Below are 19769 nucleotides of genomic sequence, written 5' to 3' on the forward strand. Positions count from 1 at the left end.
TATATAAATCAGAATTAAACAGTGGATGGACCTTCTTAGTCTCAACAACTCTGAAACAACTTTCAGGAGACAAAAGACATTATAAAAACAGAAATCACTCAAGAAGAAATGTTAGATACTGTTAAAACATTCACACGGGGAATTCTATTCAACATTTTGGGACAAAGTAGCCACCCTATTTACACAAATGGAAACACACATGTCACTTCATTCAGTACTTCCTAGTTCCATGTATCAAACAGTTATTTCATTTATATTAAATCCAGGAAAATCTGGAGAGTCCCCTGCTTATTATAGACCCATAAATGTAATAAATTGTGACAAAATAATAACAAAGCTTTTAAGCAATAGAATGGCAAAAGTATTACCAGACTTGATACATATCAAACAGGGTTTATTAAAAATAAACACTTACAAACAATAAGACACTTACAAAAAATGTCAGTTTAATACAATACAAAAAAAAGAACAAATATTTATCAATGATGTCTGTTGATGCTGAAAAGGCTTTCGATCGTCTTGAATGGCTTTTTCCATTTAAAACTTTGGAAGCTTTCAAATTTCCAGCTAAAATAATACAATATAACAAAAAAACTAATATAGACAAATAATAAATTATCTGATGAAATTGCTTTATAGAAGGGCACAAGACAGGGATGTCTTAAGCAGGGATGGGATGTCTTAGCATTAAACATTTATGGAAATGTAGCTAATTCAGATGACAGGGATGTCTTAGAAGATTCTCTACTCCAACAGTTAATCCACACATAAAACGGTCAACAGAATTGTTTCTAGTTATCTCTCCTCCTTCCAGGCTTTTTCATCTTTGAATTTACATGGTGATTATCATCTAAACTTTCATAGTATTACTACGCCTATCGGCAAAACAGTTTGTCTTTCAATTACCCACATGGGTATAACCAATGAGGGGATGGCACGTGGGTACCTGCTTCAATAAACCAATGAGGAGATGGGTGAGGCAGGACTTGCTACGCGATCTGCGTCAGAAATAGAAAGGACTTCTATTTTAGCCCTTGGCAACGCAGGTGCTCCTTGACGTGCGCGAGCAGTGTAGGTGCAATAATTGAATAACAAAGATTCCTAAATGTATTATGCAACGCTCGCACACACGATGCGAGTGGTGTGGTCAGCCTGTTAGGCATGCTGCAAGGAGACAGGAGGACTGCAGATGTGGCCAGGGCAATACATTGCAATGTCCGTACTGTGAGACGCCTAAGATAGCGCTACAGGCAGACCATGTGTATCAACACCTGCACAGGATCGGTACATCCAATCATCACACCTGCGGGACAGGTACAGGATGGCAACAACTGCCCGAGTTACACCAGGAACGCACAATCGCTCAATCAGTGCTCAGACTGTCCGCAATAGGCTGAGAGAGGCTGGACTGAGGGCTTGTATGCCTGTCCTCACCAGATATCAACAGCAACAATGTCACCTATGGGCACAATACCACCTATGCTGGATCAGACAGGACTGGCAAAAAGTGCTCTTCACTAACGAGTCACGGTTTTCTATCACCAGGGGCGATGGGCAGATGTTGAAGGAATGAGCATTACACTGAGGACTGTACTTTGGAGCGGGATTGATTTGGAGGTGGAGGGTCCGTCATGGTTTGGGGTGGTGTGTCACAGCATCATCGGACTGAACTTGTTGTCATTGCAGGTAACCTCAACGCTGTGCGTTACAGGGAAGACATCCTCCTCCCTCATGTGGTACCATTCCTGCAGGCTCATCCTGACATGACCCTCCAGCATGACAATGCAACCAGCCATACTGCTCGTTCTGTGCGCGATTTCCTGCAAGACAGGAATGTCAGTGTTCTGCCATGGCCAGCGAAGAGCCTGGCTCTCAATCTCATTGAGCACGTCTGGGACCTGTTGGATCGGAGGGTGAGGGCTAGGGCCACCCCCCCAGAAACTTGCAGGTGCCTTGGTGGAAGAGTGAGGTAACATCTCACAGCAAGAACTGGCAAATCTGGTGCAGTCCATCAGGATGAGATGCACTGCAGTACTTAATGCAGCTGGTGGCCACACCAGATACTGACTGTTACTTTTGATTTCCCCCCTCCCCCCCTTTGTTCAGGGACACATTATTACATTTAGTCACATGTCTGTGGAACTTGTTCAGTTTATGTCTCAGTAATTGAATCTTGTTATGTTCATACAAATATTTACACATATTTACACATGTTAAGATGAAAATGAGATTGCCATGTCTCATTTCGTTAATTGAAAATTATACTTTTTTCAAAGTATCTGTCTTTTTCAAACAAGCATTGCGGAGCTGGCTACAATTTCAATGTCATCCCCCTGAAAAGATAGAACAAATATTACAACAAATATTATGGCTGAACTCAAATGTGCTGGTTGATAAAATACCTGTATTTATAGGAAAGATGTTTGAAAATTGTATTTTGTTCTTAAATGATATTGTAAATTGTAATGGTAGAGTTATGTCCTTCATGGAGTTATCAGAATTGTATGGGAAGGTCTGCTCAATCCAAGAGTACAACCAATTCATTACAGCATTACCCCAAAAATGGAGGAGGCGGGTGGCAGTGGGAGGAGGTAGGGAACTGGTCTGTCTGCCCAATATAAAGAATCAAAACTGTCGGATGAATAAAAAAAAGAACATAAATAGGAAAGTATACCAGTTTCATTTGAGGACCAGGATGTTGACAACTGTGAGATTTTTGATGTATCGATTCCATGTATGAGTTGATATATAAAACAACGCAAGATTCAAGACTTCGTGCTTTTCAGCTAAAATTATTATATAGAATTCTTGCCACCAACAAAACGTTGAATATTTGGGGCATAAAATCATCGAAGCTCTGCAGATTTTGTTGTGAGGATACAGAATCAATATACCATTTATTTTGGTATTGCCCTCAGGTAGCCTGTTTTTGGTCTCAGGTTCAGGAATGGCTGAAAATGCATAGCATTGATCTAAAATTGACCCTAGAAATAGTACTCTTAGGAGATTTGGAGAGACCAGTCAGTCAATTACTAATATGCTAATATTCTTAGTAAAAGTATTTATCTTCAACACGCAATCTGTAGATTCTATTTGATTAGATAGATTGCAATTGTACGTTAAACATCATAGCATAGTTGAAAGATATGTGTTGCGTAGAAACACAAAGTGGGTGGCCAGCAGAGATAGATGGGATGGGCTGAGGGAAGCTGAGGGTTGGTATGTGGAATTGGAGACAAGTGGGAGTGGAGTTGCTGTGTGAGAGAGAGAATGATGGTCAAAAGATAAAGGAGAAAAAAAAGTCAAAATAAAACATAGAAAAAGTACATTTTAATGACACTAAGTGGCATTTTTTTTACAAAGAATGCCGGTTTGCCTGAGGCTGATGCCGTGCAGGTGTTTGTACACATGCATATACACACACTCTCATTAAAATAAACACATACAAGAACACGCACATACATGTAATAGTGCCAGACATGCACACAAACATATAAAGTAGGCATTGCTGTTATGATTTCAGTTGTCCTTGGTGTCCTTTGTTTTAAATGTATTAGTTTGTTAAAAAAAGTGCATTGTTGTTTGCTATTTTCTTCTGTCTTTTCCTTTTTTCTCTTTAGTTGGTTGTTGGTGCATTGGGGGGTTCTTGGGGGTGGGGAATGGAATGAATTGGATTTTAACATTTTATTTTCTTCTGGGCTGTCGGAGGGGCAAAAAGACAGCTATTGGGTTTCACAAGACGGTGATCGTGAAAAAGGAAACTATGACATTTTATGTCACTATCATGCACACGCACCCTCACACATAAGGATGGCTCTGTTGCGGAAAGACTGATACATGTTTGATAGTGTCTTGATGTTGTATTGTTTGTCCTTCATGTTCTAATACCTTAATGTTACCTCTTCTTCGTGTCTTTTGTAATAAATAATTATAAAAAATCTAATTAAAAAAAGACCCAGTGTTTCCTCTGCTGCAGAGGATAAGTTCATGAGAGTTAACTGCATCTCATAAATTGCATCCCAAATAAATGCTTTACAGATTTCAATTAAGACACAACTGTTCAGAGGATACTGCGTGAATCAGGCCTTCATGGTAGAATTTCTGCAAAGAAACCACCACTAAAGGACACCAATAAGAAGAACAGACTTGCTTGGGTCAAGAAACACGAGCAATGGACATTAGACTGGTGGAAATCTGTCCTTTGGTCTGATGAGTCCAAATTTGAGATTTTTGGTTCCAACCGCCATGTCTTTGTGAGACGCCGAGTAGGTGAACGGATGATCTCCGCATGTGTGGTTCCCACCGTAGAGTTTTTGTGACAAAACCATCGTGTTGAAAATGCAATCAAAACCCATTTAACTTGTTCTTAAAATGTGTACTACGTCATCAGGCACAGCCTTTTATCTGCAACAAGTCTGTTTGATGGAAACACTTTTGGTGGGAAAATGTGCATATTGTTAAAAAAAAAAAGTATTTGAATTAAAAACTTTATTTTTGTTAATTTATTCACATTATTTCATCCTTCCACAAGATATGGTCCCGACATAAATCTAAGGTTTGCTACCCAAGCCGGCTGGTCGTTCATTCTGTCCGTTCGTTTGCCAGCGACGCGACCCAGTCATTCATTTTTATTGTTCTGTATTTATGGACGCGACCCAGTCATTCGTTCTAAATGTTCCATTGCCATACTGTCTGGCAACATTCTTATCACTTGCTTGCTAACTAGCCAACTACGGCTAACTTACAGTCACGTCAAACATTAAACAGAATAACAGGAGCTACATTTGCATTTGTTTAAGCTGTTTTCTAGTGACAATTATTTGGAGACATGCATAACAATGAGCTAATGAGGAGCGATTTCGCCTGTCATTAAAAAATCTGCACTGAATCTGTAAAGACTGCAAACTTGGTGCACTTTGTTTTGTTTGACCTTTTTTCAATTTTCATTTCTTTGCATATATCCATAAAAATGATGCCAGCTGATTCATGATTTCGACTGGCTGAGAAACGCTGCCTGCCTTTTACGTCCCCTACACATTCATTACTATGGGACAGCTCGAAATGTAATTTGACTATTGGAACAACGTTGCAATTTTCGGAAAGACAGACAGCAAAGTTTAAATAAATCTCGGCTGTTGAAATCTCCAATTCGCATACCGCTCCAACAGATCAACAGATGACGCAATCTCAATCGCACTCCACACTGCCCTTTCCCACCTGGACAAAAGGAACACCTATGTGAGAATGCTGTTCATTGACTACAGCTCAGCATTCAACACCATAGTGCCCACAAAGCTTATCACTAAGCTAAGGACCCTGGAACCAAACACCTTCCTCTGCAACTGGATCTTTGACTTCCTGACAGACCGCCCCCAGGTGTTAAGGGTAGGCAACAACACATCTGACAAGCTGATCCTCAACACTGGGGCCCCTCATGGGTGCTTAGTCCCCTCCTGTACTCCCTGTTCAACCACAACTGTGTGGCCAAGCAAAACTCCAACACCATCATTAAGTTTTCTGATGACACAACAGTGTCTGCTGACAGTGCCTGATCACCGACAATGATGAGAGCCTATAGGGAGGTCAGAGACCTGGCAGTGTGGTGCCAGACAACAACCTCTCCCTCAACGTGAGCAAGACAAAGGAGATGATCGTGGACTACAGGAAAAGTGGAGACGGTCGAGAGTTTCAAGTTCCTTGGTGTCCACATCACCAACAAACGATCATGGTCCAAACACACCAAGACAGTTGTGAAGAGGGCACGACAACACCTTTTCCCCCTCAGGAGACTGAAAAGATTTGGCATGGGTCCCCAGATCCTCAAAAGTTCTACAGCTGCACCATTGAGGGTGTCCTGACCAGTTGCATCACCGCCTGGCATGGCAACTGCTCGGCATCTGACCGTAAGGCGCTGCAGAGTGTAGTGCGTACGGCCCAGTACATCACTGGGGCCAAGCTACCTGGCATCCGGGACCTATATACTAGGCGTCAGAGGAAGGCCAAGAAATTGTCAAAGACTCCAGTCACCCAAGTCATAGACTGTTCTCTCTTCTCCTGCACAGCAAGCGCTACCAGAGCACCAAGTCTAGGACTAAAAGGCTCCCAGCTTCTATCCCCAAGCCATAAGACTGCTAAACAACTAAACTAATTAAATTGCCACCCGGACTATTTACATTGACCCCCCTTGTTTTTACACTGCTGCTACTCACTGTTTACTATCTATGCATAGTCACTTTACAAATTCTCTCAACTAACCTGTACCCCTGCACATTGACTCTGTACCAGTACCCCCTGTATATAGCCTCGTTATTGTTAAGTACATTTGTCTTACTTTTTGACTGATTCGATTTATTTTTTACCTTAGTTTATTTAGTAAATATTTTATTACCTCTATTTCTTGAACTGAATTTTTGGTTAAGGGCTTGTAAGTCGGCATTTCACGGTAAGGTCTACACCGGTTGTATTCGCCGCATGTGACCATTTAAATAAAATGTTATTCTAAAATAAATGTGAGATAATGTCTAGATGGCTGGGTTGATGAAAGTGGATTGCAGTGTCCTTGTACAGGTTGATCTACTCTGTGTGTACTATGGGTCCCAAATGGCATTCTTTCCCCTATATAGTGCACTAAAGTACATTTGACCTTATAGTGCACTACATTATGAATATGGTGCCATTTGGGACAGACCTAGCTGCAAACTATGAAAATAAGACGACACTTTTTTTCTCCTCCATTTAGCAGGAGAGACCGCTTGTGTTCCCTGTATTTACCCTGCATACACTTTCAATTAATATTCAGTAATTTCTTCCAATATTCCTGGGAAGCAAACCACCAGTTATGGCATTATGTTAGTTATCCAATATGACCCTGATAACTTCTTGTTCAAACCATATCTGTGCAAACTGAGTTTATTGTGACTCAAATACATTCACAAGACAGCTCATTAGATAAATTGGCTCATTTAAATACAAAATGTACACAGACTCACATCACATGTTTGTGCCCTCTTTTGCGATATCAATAGCATGATGGGATAGTCATTTAAATAAATAATAAACAAATGTCCCTCGTAGAATAACTGTTCACAAACAGGTGCATTAACATGGATCAGAGTGTTAATGGATTACACATGGACCATTATGAGCATAATCAACCAATCTATTACTCAATTCAAGTGCTGTGGGCCCTATATTCCAACTGTTTACCTCATTTCGCTTCAGCTAAACCTGTCGCTGGCTTCCTCCTTAAAGTTGTGACTAACCAGAGTCCTTGACTGAGAGCCTAACTCAGCCCCAGCCCCTAACAGCCCACTCATCCCAGACTCTGCCTCCCCCTGAAAGTCTGCCTGCTCCACTTTCACCTGCCCGCCTTGTGAGAGAAACCCCTCCCCGAACCCATAAGCATAACCATCGTCCATGTCGGCAGCCGCTCTGGTGTTACTACTGGCAGCAGCGCCATCACAGCTGGCGGCCAGTCTCTCACAGCGGGCCTGGTGGCGCAGGAAACTGTCCCTCCAGATGACCTTCTTCCCACACAGGCCACACTCATAAGGCCGCAGCCCACCATGGGTCTTCAGGTGCTTGGTCAGGTGGTGCTTCATCTTGAAGCTCTTGGTGCACACAGGGCAGGCGAAGGGCCGCAGGTTGAGGTGCTGCATCTTGACGTGGCGGTCACGCATGCTCTTTAGGGTGTAGGCCTTCCCACAGTGGCAGAAGTGCACTTTGCCCGTGTAAGGGGCCCCAGCAAGGGAGAGGGAGGAGGAAGAGGGGATGGGGGGTGAGGAGGAAGGGGGGAATGGAGCAGGGGATGGGGACAGGGGGCAGCTGGAGGTTGGGGTACCACCACCAAGGGTCATGTCTGCCCCAGAGGGCCAGTTCAACACTTGGGCCCCCAGGATAAAGTCATTGTCATCAGGAGAGTCAGGTACTAAGGGTCTCTGAGAAACTTGCCCGGTGCCATCCTCAATCTCATCATAGGTGCCCCTTCCAAAAGCACCATCTGCAAATCGGCCAAAGTCCACTTCCTCCTCATCTTCTTCATCGTCTTCTCTTCTGTAGTATTCCTCTCCAGCTTGCGGCCTAGCTACTTGCTGAGACCAGGGACCGGCCTGCCACTGCATCCGGGATGAGGGTGTAGGAGCTGGGCAGGATGGGCCAGGAATCACATCATCTGGATCCACAACATGGGGAGAAGTCAGGGCTAAGCTTCTCCCCAGCGGTCTCTCCTCTTTCTTCTGCAGTTCCCCTGAGCTCTTTTTCCCCTCTGGCTGTCCTCCCTCTTCAACTTGGTGTACACTAGTGTGGAAGTCTCCTGGAGAAATACAAAACAGAGAGATGTACCATGTACAAAAGACATACACATAGATAATTATATAATGGTACAGGGATGTGTGCTTATCACATATTGGTGCTTATCATCTCATAAATAGGAGACAGTTGTTTAAAATTATCAGCAGTTGAAACAATAAAGCATATTCCCTGCCCTGGTTTGGGTAAAAAGCTGATGGATGGGGCTAGATAAATGTAACCGCTCTCAAAAAACACAACATAGCTATGGGTGCATCCATGATTTAAAAATTATAGCCTCAACATGGTTAAAACTACTACAAAAAAAAGGGAGGACCAAGGTACTCTTCATATAATTAATTAAAATGCCTTTATTTGTATGGCGTGTTCAATAGAAACAAAGTTTTAAAAATCCAGCGTGTTTCGGCTGCATAGCCTTCGTCAGGGAGTACAAAGCAATAATACAATGTCCTCTTTTGAACAGCTTTTCCAATTAGCCCTAATTAGAAGAGGGATTGATTGGACACACCTAGTAAGCAATACTATACACATTAAAAAGTGAAATATTGTAGCTGTTACCATACAAATACAACTCCAAGCTAGAAGTATCAGAACACTTAGAGAGGTAGTTCTAACCTTAAATATGACTGGGAGAAGTGTCAAGAACAAGAAGTGTCAAGAATATATTCCATAGTACACTAGAACACAGCAAAACATGAACAACAGTCTAAACACAGCTGAGGGCAAAGGAGCGAAATGTCCACTAGATGACAGCAAATGGACCCATCACGACCCTTCAGGAAGGGTGAAAAATCCATATCTTAATTTAAACCAGGGTACTTAGTGGCCTGTAGTTTGTAAATCCATATCTTAATTTAAACCAGGGTATTTAGTGACCTGTAATTTGTAAATCCAAAAACTTTCCCTTTGGTTTAACTGTTTATGACGGTCCCCTTTCCTAATAGAGGCCGGAACATGATCAATACCCATAGCTTGTAGGGAGGCAGGGTTGCCATGGTGTAAGGACTTGTAGTGCCTTGCCATTGGGTAGTCTTCATTGCCTACAGTGTAAGGTGTTCTACATACATACTCCTCTTTCTAATGGTTAAAACTACAGTTGAAGTCAGAAGTTTACATACACTTAGGTTGGAGTCATTAAAACTCCTTTTTCAACCACTCCACACATTTCTCGTTAAACTATAGTTTTGGCCGGTCGGTTAGGACATCTACTTTGTGCTTGACACAAGTAATTTTCCCAACAATTGTTCACAGAGATTGTTTCCCTTAGAATTCACTGTATCACAATTCCAGTGGGTCAGAAGTTTACATACACTAAGTTGACTGTGCCTTCAAACAGCTTGGAAAAATCCAGAAAATTATGTCATGGCTTTAGAAGCGTCTGATATGCTAATTGACATCATTTGAGTCACCTGTGGATGTATTTCAAGGCCTACCTTCAAACTCAGTGCCTCTTTGCTTGACATCATGTGAAAATCAAAAGAAATCAGCCAAGACCTGAGAAAAATAATTGTAGACCTCCACAAGTCTGGTTCATCCTTGGGAGCAATTTCCAAATGCCAGAAGGTACCATATTCATCTGTACAAACAATAGTACGCAAGTATAAACACCATGGGACCATGCAGCCATCATACCGCTCAGGAAGGAGACGCGTTCTGTCTCCTAGAGTTAAATGTACTTTGGTGCAAAAGTGCAAATCAATCCCAGAACAGCAGCAAAGGACCTTGTGAAGATGCTGGAGGAAACAGGTACAAAAGTATCTATAGCCACAGTAAAACGAGTCCTATATCCTATAAGCGATACCCAGAGCTGTGACTTGCTGGGGTGTTATAAGCTGAAAGGCCGCTCAGCAAGGAAGAAGCCACTGCTCCAAAACCGCCACAAAAAGCCAGACTACGGTTTGCAACTGCACATGGGGACAAAGATTGTACTTTTTGGAGAAATGTCCTCTGGTCTGATGAAACAAAAATAGAACTGTGTGGCCATAACGACCATTGTTATGTTTGGAGGAAAAAGGGGGAGGCTTGCAAGCCGAAGAACACCATCCCAACCGTGAAGCACGGCGTGGCAGCATCATGTTTTGGGGGTACTTTGCTGCAGGAGGGACTGGTGCACAAAAAAGATTGCATCATGAGGATGGAAAATTATGTGGATATATTGAGCAACAACTCAAGACATCAGTCAGGAAGTTAAAACTTGGTCGCAAATGGGTCTTCCAAATGGACAATGACCCCAAGCATACTTCCAAAGTTGTGGCAAAATGCCTTAAGGACAACAAAGTCAAGGTATTGGAGTGGCCATCACAAAGCCCTGACCTCAATCCCATAGAAAATGTGTGGGCAGAACTGAAAAAGCGTGTGCGAGCAAGGAGGCCGACAAACCTGACTCAGTTACACCAGCTCGGTCAGGAGTAATGGGCCAAAATTCACCCAACTTATTGTGGGAAGCTTGTGAGAGGCTACCCGAAATGTTTGACCAAAGTTAAACTATTTAAAAGGCAATGCGACCAAATACTAAATACTAATTGAGTGTATGTAAACTTCTGACCCACTGGGATGGTGATGAAAGAAATAAAAGCGGAAATAAATCACTATTATTCTGACATTTCACATCCTTCAAATAAAGTGGTGATCCTAACTGACCTAAGGCAGGGCATTTTTACTGGGATTAAATGTCAGGAATTGTAAAAAACAGTGTTAAATGTATTTGGCTAAGGTGTATGTAAACTTCCGACTTGAACAGTCTGTAGTGTTTGTTTAGATTACTTTGTTTACAAACATTGGAGTAAAACAAGCTTATATTTGGGGTTCTGAGGGGTTACGACAGTTGAACTAAGCTCATGTGGCATTTATAAGGTATATTCTTCAAGAATCAAATGGGTACATATCATTAATTTATAAGTCCAAAAATGTATGTAGCAACTGCAGAATGCCCCATTGAAAGAGACTTTTATAAACACAACCAACCCAGGCATATCAATCGCCAAGTCCGGTTTACATTTCACATTCTAGGAGTACATACCAGAGTTTCCTCTCCGCTCAGGCACCTCCCTCTTCTCCTCTTCCCCCATTTCTTCATTTGCTTCAATCCCTCTTTCAGTCCCTCTCTTCTCCTGAGGTTCTTCCCCAAAGCCCCCTCCACTTCCTCTATCCCTGCCATGGAGTTTCTCAGCACTTGGTGGCACTGCCCTCTGTCTCAGTCTAGCTCTCAGTCTCAACGCCTCACCAGGAATCCCCCCATGCCTGGTGTGGCTATGGTCCAGTCCTCTCCCATCATGATGACTTAGGGGGCTGGCTTTGCTGTGGCTGGACATCCACACCTCCTCACAGCTGGAGTAGTCACTCTCCCCAGCAGGGTGGTAGTCCAGGTGTGAGTCAGCTAGGTGCTGGGCAGGCATGGATATGACTTGCTGGGGTGAGGACCTGGGGCGGCTCCACCTGGGGAACTGCTGGGGCCTCCTCCACGTGGCCAATGGAGGCAGCGAATTCTGCTCCTGGCCATAGGGCCTCCTCTCCTTACCTTTCCCCTCTCTCTCCATGTATAGGCAGTCAGTGCTGCTTGGGGACTGCTGCCTTGAGGAGGCACCATGGTGTGTGGCAGCTGCAGCATCCCCAGGGTTGCATTCTGCTGGGGGTCGAGGTCTCTTCAGGATCTCTGTACACTTGTCAACAATATGCCACATCTGGAGGAAGCTGGCTACAGTCACGTAGTTGACAATGTCATCACGCACTATGCTCAGTTGGCCAGTGTAGGCTGAACTCAGGACACTCTCAAAGGCCACAGGGTCCATGACAGAGGGCAGAGACACTGTCGTCACATTCTTCAGCAACACCTGGTGAAAGTGATAACAAAAAATAGGATTTCACAATAGAGGTCTACAAGGCTCCACCTGTAGCTGAATACCTGAGACGGGATCTGAGCGGGTCCGGATGCAAAATAATGTCACGGGTCTGATAGGATTGTCACAGGTACAGTGGGGAGAACAAATATTTGAACCTGCAAAATCGGCAGTGTATTTCCTACTTACAAAGCATGTAGAGGTCTGTATTTTTTTTATCATAGGTACACTTCAACTGTGAGAGACGGAATCTAAAACAAAAATCCAGAAAATCACATTGTATGATTTTTAAGTAATTAATTTGCATTTTATTGCATGACATAAGTATTTGATCACCTACCAACCAGTAAGAATTCCGGCTCTCACAGACCTGTTGGTTTTTCTTTAAGAAGCCCTCCTGTTCTCCACTCATTACCTGTATTAACTGCACCTGTATAAAAGACACCTGTCCACACACTCAATCAAACAGACTCCAACATCTCCACAATGGCCAAGACCAGAGAGCTGTGTAAGGACATCAGGGATAAAATTGTAGACCTGTACAAGGCTGGGATGGGCTACAGGACAATAGGCAAGCAGCTTGGTGAGAAGGCAACAACTGTTGGTGCAATTATTAGAAAATGGAAGAAGTTTAAGATGATGGTCAATTACCCTCGGTCTGGGGCTCCATGCAAGATCTCACCTTGTGGGGATCAGCCCAGAACTACACGGCAGGCCCTGGTCAATGACCTGAAGAGAGCTGGGACCACAGTCTCAAAGAAAACCATTAGTAACACACTACTCCGTCATGGATTAAAATCCTGCAGCACACCTAAGGTCCCCCTGCTCAAGCCAGCGCATGTCCAGGCCCGTCTGAAGTTTGCCAATGACCATCTGGATGATCCAGAGGAGGAATGGGAGAAGGTCATGTGGTCTGATGAGACAAAAATAGAGCTTTTTGGTCTAAACTCCACTCGCCGTGTTTGGAGGAAGAAGGATGAGTACAACCCCAAGAACACCATCCCAACCGTGAAGCATGGAGGTGGAAACATCATTCTTTGGGGATGCTTTTCTGCAAAGGGGACAGGACGACTGCACCGTATTGAGGGGAGGATGGATGGGGCCATGTATCGCGAGATCTTGGCCAACAACCTCCTTCCCTCAGTAAGAGCATTGAAGATGGGTCGTGGCTGGGTCTTCCAGCATGACAACGACCCGAAACACACAGCCAGGGCAACTAAGGAGTGGCTCCGTAAGAAGCATAATCAAGGTCCTGGAGTGGCCTAGCCAGTCTCCAGACCTGAACCCAATAGAAAATCTTTGGAGGGAGCTGAAAGTCCGTATTGCCCAGCGACAGCCCCGAAACCTGAAGGATCTGGAGAAGGTCTGTATGGAGGAGTGGGCCAAAATCCCTGCTGCAGTGTGTGCAAACCTGGTCAAGAACTACAGGAAACGTATGATCTCTGTAATTGCAAACAAAGGTTTCTGTACCAAATATTAAGTTCTGCTTTTCTGATGTATCAAATACTTATGTCATGCAATAAAATGCAAATTAATTACTTAAAAATCATACAATGTGATTTTCTGGATTTTTGTTTTAGATTCCATCTCTCACAGTTGAAGTGTACCTATGATAAAAATGACAGACCTCTACATGCTTTGTAAGTAGGAAACACTGCCGATTTTGCAGGTTATCAAATACTTGTTCGCCCCACTGTATGTGTAATTTTAACTGACTTGTCCGGAAGAACCCATATAGATGGAACACGACTGCTGCAGTAGAGCGAGAGAGAAATATTATTTATGCTGTTGCTCTTTGCTTTTCACAAGAGTGGCGAGTGGAACGTGTTGTTGGCCAATCATAAGTCATCAAAGCAACAACAGGCTACACAGTCAGAGCCTTCCTGTGGGACAAAAGGAGAGAGGCTACAACGACCAAGAGCCAACAGGTAGGCTACTACTTTATATTCTGAAAGGAGTTGTTTGTAACTGTGTAGGATGATAAAGCGCATGCAGCCGCCATTAGCCTAGCTAGCTTCTCCCGGTTTGCAGTCAAGACAGGTATTATGTAATCATATTCGATGATAAACAACCTAGCTAGGGCGCAACTAGTCTTTTATAGCATGAGTTGCCTTGGTTAGTTGCGAGCTCTCGCCTCTCCCTCCCCCCTTTGTCACACACACACACACACACACACACACACACACACACACACACACACACTGGCCCCTGCTAGAGCTTCACCTCTATCTACCTCACTTTATTAGCTCTGGTTAATAAAGTACCTTAAAAATGGACTTTTCTGCTGCTTCCCTCACTTGGATCTGTCCAGTTCTATATGGAATGGGTCTAGTTGTCCTCAGGTCCATTTGGAACGGGTCTCTATATTGTAGAAAAGTATTTATGTATATCGGGTCCGGATGGGAAATACCAGATCGATTTCGGGAAACGGGTCCAACTTCATATAGATAACTCACAAGTTTGTGTAGGCTTAAAATGTGGGCGGGAATTGTGCTAGTCCAACAAACGGATAAGGCAGTGACGTACAAAAGCCAGATCTCCCCATCACTGCCTTTTCCTCCGTGCCTAACTAACCTGGTTAACAAACAGAGGTGTAAAGCCAGAACATTGGTACATTGTGTCAACCCAAGAGAGACTACTAGTACACACACTCATTAAACCCAAACAGACAAACCTGATCGTGAAAGTATGGCGAGGAGGCAGCCAGCACACAGCGGTGGGCCCTGAACACCTGTCCCTGCACCTGGATGGAGAGGTCACAGAGCCGTCCTTCCTCCCGCTGTCGATTTAGGCTGTCCAAAACTGCTGCACGCACACCAGGGAAGCATACTTGAACCTTCGGGCCAGCAGGGGCACCAGAGACTATGCTAATGCAGCCCTGATCCATTGAGCCTAAAACCAGGGAAGAAGAAAATTGTTAGCTAGCTAGCAGTAAAGGTTAGTGCTATCTGGGAATCCTTGGGACATCCCTACCCAAAACCCTAACCTTAATTTGTGATGGGGGGGGAGAGAAGATAAATCGATACAGTTTACATATCAGAATATTATTTTTCTGCTAGTTGGCAAATCAACTCTAGTATTTTTCCTCCATAGCTTGTTCTCCATCTTAGTTTTAAATTAGGTAGCCAATTTGTTTTCAGCACTTTCTTCCCCCATGACTCAAAACTTTCTCATAGCTCTTTTTTGTCCCTCTGTAGCCCAATATTGGACTAAAGGAGACTAACGTTACTCCTTAGCCCAAGGACCCTGCACGTTCCGTTTGTCTCTGCGAGCCAAAACAGCCAAATACTCAATTTCAAATGTGAATCGATTATCAATTACAGTACGGTTCTCTAATTTCATATCACACCAAAATAATTTCAACAAATGCAAAACACACACTTTACACTCTTATCTCAGATGCGACCAACGGTATTTTTCAGTGACAAGTTTGTGCCATCGGTCTTCCGTTTAATAAGCACAGGTAGTCCACACGGTCTTACTCTGCTTTCCATAAACAAGCGCTATAACATGGAAACATGGCCGTGTGGGAACCCTAAGCCTACTTTTTCTTCTTCGGTGAGGTTTAACGACGGTTGGCATCCAATAAATGTTGGATTACTGTCACCTTCTAAATTATCCCTTTATACTTTGCTTGAAAATAAATGTTAATCAACAAAATAGCCTACCTTCTAATCCACCACCCTACTCCACTATTTAAATATACCTAGTTCTACCTTAGGCCAACAGTCTGAGAGGACGCGACACCACCACTCAACACACCCTGCACAACACACCCCATCAGATGATTCTGAAGTCATGACATAATTTTCTGGTATTATCCAAGCTGTTTAAAGGCACAGCCAACTTATTGTATGTCAACTTCTGACCCACTGGAATTGTGATACAGTGAAATAATCTGTCTGTAAACAATTGTTTACATTGGTTATATCATTGTCCCTTTGGAAGACCCATTTGCGACCAAGCTTTAACTTCCTGACTGATGTCTTCAGATGTTGCTTCAACATATCCACATAATTTTCCACCCTCATGATGCAATCTTTTTTGTGAAGTGCACCAGTCCTTCCTGCACCCCCACAACATGATGTTGCCACCCCCGTGCTTCACGGTTGGGATGGTGTTCTTCAGCTTGCAAGCATCCCCCTTTTTCCTCCAAACATAATGGTCATTACGACCGAACAGTTCTATTTTTGTTTCAGCAGACCAGAGGACATTTCTGCAAAAAGTTTGATCTTTGTCCCCATGTGCTGTTGCAAACCGTAGCCTGGCCTTTTTATGGCGGTTTTGGAGCAGTGGCTTCTTCCTTGCTGAGAGGCCTTTCAGGTTATGTCGATATAGGACTCTTTACTGTGGATAGATACTTTCGTATCTATTTCCTCCAGCATCTTCACAGGGTCCTTTGCTGTTGTTCTGGGATTGATTTGCACTTTTGGTACCAAAGTATGTTCATCTCTAGGAGACAGAACGCGTCTCCTTCCTGAGCAGTATGACTGCTGAGTGGTCCCATGGTGCTTATACTTGCGTACTATTGTTTGTACAGATGAACGTGGTACCTTCAGGCATTTGGAAATTGCTCCCAAGGATGAACCAGACTTGTGGAGGTCTACAATTATTTTTCTACATACACTACACTATCCTCCACGACACTATCCTCAATCTGAGGTAGCAACTGCGTCAGCTCTACAAATCAATGAGCTAGACCTATCCATTTGGTTTGCAACTCAGTGAACCTGTGCAGCATTCGCTCAATTCGATGCCTACAAATGAACAGATTGCGTGCATATCTAATGACCCAGCAGCCATTTAGAAACAACAAATCTTTTAAAATGGTTATTTAATAAAATAATGTATTCTGGCTGTTTAAAATCGCCCACATCTTGAAAAAGAGGACATGGATATGCGTTTAGGTTTTACACCCTTTTTGAAAAAATTATACGTTAACTATGACCAGAAAACGTTTGAAGGCTACGCGCCAGCCAGCCATCTCTAGTTACCACAACGTTTACACAGGCGAACTGTTAGAGCGCTCACCAAGGAGCCGTAACGTTGTTAATAATGAGTTACCCGAGGTAAGCCTACAAGGTTAAGCAGAACAATGGGAAGGGAATATATCGTTCGGAAGGCGAGATGCCACGGTGCTCTATAGAACTAATAGGGACTGGCAGGGTGAAAAATGAACCTAAAATAAGGCGTTTTTTCGCGATTACTTAAACACTACGGCAAACAGCTGGAACAAATGGTACGAAACTGGGCTCAATGGCGGATGCAATTAACTAGTTTCTATTAGAAAAAAAAAAAGTTTTTAGAAATGTCATGTGCCCAGCCTATCTGCAGCTGATATAGTGAGCAATGTTTGGTACATCGAATCGCATATCGAAATCGTGAGAATCACAATACATATCGCATCGGAACCTCATTAAGTATAGTGATAATATCGAGGTCCCTGGCAATTCCCAGCCCAAACATTGACCTTTTTAAATGACAACTGCAATGGGGGGTATGGACGTCCCAAGGATCCCTGATAGCAAGGACCTAGCAGTTAGCGACCTTTGCTTTTGAGCTAGTCCGCTAACTTCTAGCTAGGTATGCTGTGAATATGTAGCTGTGAATATATAGTTAGCTAGCAGTTGGACTATGGTGGTGGAGGATAAATTACCCAAATATGGTATTGACCTAGTGCCTTCAATATTCCTAGGCTTACGATAATCTTAAATGTACTGGCGATTTATCTAACTATATTAGCTAGCTAGCTACAACCAGAAAGGGTTGAAGGGCCTATATAGACGCAGCCCTAACTGTACCGCCTTTCTTTGCCAGTCTGATATTATAGCTAGGAATAGTGAACATTAGAAATACGGAAAATCGTCTAGCTAGTTAGTTTGCTTCTCCATTCATCTCAGTGCACTCAACTCGTAGTCAGTAGCTAGTCAGGCTAACAGTAGCTAAATTAGTATGAAACAAAATGTGTGCAATTCCACAATAGCTTTAGCTAGATAATTACCTATGTTTTAAGGTTCTCAAAGCGAAACGAGTCTTCAAAATATGCCAGCAATTTCAGCTAAAGCACATTCTATGCAGCATTGTTCTATCACCCCGTCCTCGTTTAGTAACGTACACTCGACTCGACAGTTCCATCATCGGTGTTGGGTGTGAGAGCTTGTCTGTGACTGTGCCCATATACCAACCATGGCTAACTCACGGAACTACTAAAATCATCTAGGCATCTACCCCTCGTTATTTGTCTCCTAGATCCTTGAATGAGTAGGTGTGTACAGACGTTTGTCTGGTACTGTACGTGTGAATGTACAATACCAGTCACATATTTGGACACACCTACTCGTTCAAGGGGTTTTCTTTATTTGTACATCATAACTATGAAATAACACATGGAATAATGTAGTAACCAAAAGGTGTTAAATCAATCAAAATATATTTTAGATACTTCAAAGTAGTCACCATTCGCCTTGATGACAGCTTTGCACACTCTTGGCATTCTCTCAACCCGCTTCACCTGGAATGCTTTTCCAACAGTCTTGAAGGAGTTCCCAAATATGCTGAGCACTTGTTGGATGTTTTTCCTTCACTCTGCGGTCCAACTCATGCCAAACCACCTCAATTGGGTTGAGGTCAGGTGATTGTGGAGGCCAGGTCATCTGATGCAGCGCTCCATCACTCTCATTGGTCAAATATCCCTTACACAGCCTGGAGGTGTGTTGGGTCATTGTCCTGTTGAAAAACAAATGATAGTCCCATTAAGCACAAACCAGATGGGATGGCGTATCGCTGCAAAATGCTGTGGTAGCCATGCTGGTTAAGTGTGCCTTGAATTCTAAATAAATCACAGACGGTGTCACCAGCAAAGCACAATCACACTTCCTCCACTGTTGCTTCACGTTGGGAACCACACAGAGATCATTCATTCACCTACTCTGCATCTCACAAATACACAAAGGTTGGAACCAAAAATCTCACATTTGGCCCAAAGGACAGATTAATGTCCATTGCTTGTGTTTCTTGGCCCGAGCAAGTCTATTCTTATTGGTGTCCTTTAGTAGTGGTTTCATCATAGCGCTTGATGGTTTTTGCGATTGCACTTGAAGAAACTTCCAAAGTTCTTGTAAGTTTCCGAATTGATGGACTGCCGTTTCTCTTTAGTTATTTGAGCTGTTCTTGCCATAATCTGGACTTGGTCTTTTACCAAATAGTGCTATCCTCTGTTTACCAGCCCTACTTTGTCACAACACAACTGATTGGCTCAAATGCATTAAGAAGGAAAAAAATTCCACAAATTAACATTTAACAAGGCACACCTGTTATTTGAAATGCATTCCAGGTGACTACCTCATGAAGCTGGTTGAGAGAATGCCAAGAGTGTGCAAAGCTGTCATCAAGGCAAAGGGTGGCTACTTTGACGAATCTCAAATATAAAATATATTTGGATTAGTTGATCACTTTTTGGTTACTACATGATTCCATATGTGCTATTTCATAGTTTTCATGTCTTCACTATTATTCTACAATGTAGAAAATAGTACAAATAAAGACAAACCCTTGAATGAGTAGGTGTGTCCAAACTTTTGACTGGTACGGTATATATTTTATTTATATATAAAAATAAAAAAAATG

The 19769-nt window shown here is 43.0% G+C and overlaps 1 protein-coding gene across 3 annotated transcripts; it reads right to left on the reverse strand.

The window, feature by feature from the left end:
* Positions 1-6891: 6891 nt before the first annotated feature.
* LOC110488433 (zinc finger and BTB domain-containing protein 22) lies at positions 6892-18431 on the reverse strand. 3 transcript variants are annotated; one of them, XM_036971326.1, is made up of 5 exons: positions 18145-18431; positions 14818-15035; positions 14408-14717; positions 11327-12137; positions 6892-8311 (listed from the first exon to the last, which is right to left on the reverse strand). In XM_036971326.1, the coding sequence occupies exons 3-5, from the start codon at positions 14489-14491 to the stop codon at positions 7218-7220; spliced, it is 1989 nt and encodes a 662-aa protein (XP_036827221.1). In that variant the 5' UTR covers positions 14492-14717; positions 14818-15035; positions 18145-18431; the 3' UTR covers positions 6892-7217. The 3 variants fall into 3 exon arrangements, with proteins under 3 accessions (XP_036827221.1, XP_036827220.1, XP_036827222.1); XM_036971325.1 differs by lacking the exon at positions 14408-14717 and having other exon boundaries at positions 18145-18428; XM_036971327.1 differs by lacking the exon at positions 18145-18431 and having other exon boundaries at positions 14408-14504; positions 14818-14941.
* Positions 18432-19769: the final 1338 nt, after the last annotated feature.

The sequence above is a fragment of the Oncorhynchus mykiss genome, chromosome 32 (assembly GCF_013265735.2).
Source record: "Oncorhynchus mykiss isolate Arlee chromosome 32, USDA_OmykA_1.1, whole genome shotgun sequence".
Taxonomy (NCBI): Eukaryota; Metazoa; Chordata; class Actinopteri; order Salmoniformes; family Salmonidae; genus Oncorhynchus; species Oncorhynchus mykiss.

What these genes read in the sequence shown, in the direction of transcription:
- LOC110488433 (XM_036971325.1), bottom strand. Translation starts at nt 15,030, where the DNA reads ATGGATCAGGGCTGCATTAGCATAGTCTCTGGTGCCCCTGCTGGCCCG. An exon ending in CGCCATACTTTCACGATCAG is followed by an intron (nt 12,138 to 14,817) that starts GTTTGTCTGTTT and finishes CACTTTCACCAG; the next exon opens with GTGTTGCTGAAGAATGTGAC. An exon ending in TGAGCGGAGAGGAAACTCTG is followed by an intron (nt 8,312 to 11,326) that starts GTATGTACTCCT and finishes GTATTTCTCCAG; the next exon opens with GAGACTTCCACACTAGTGTA.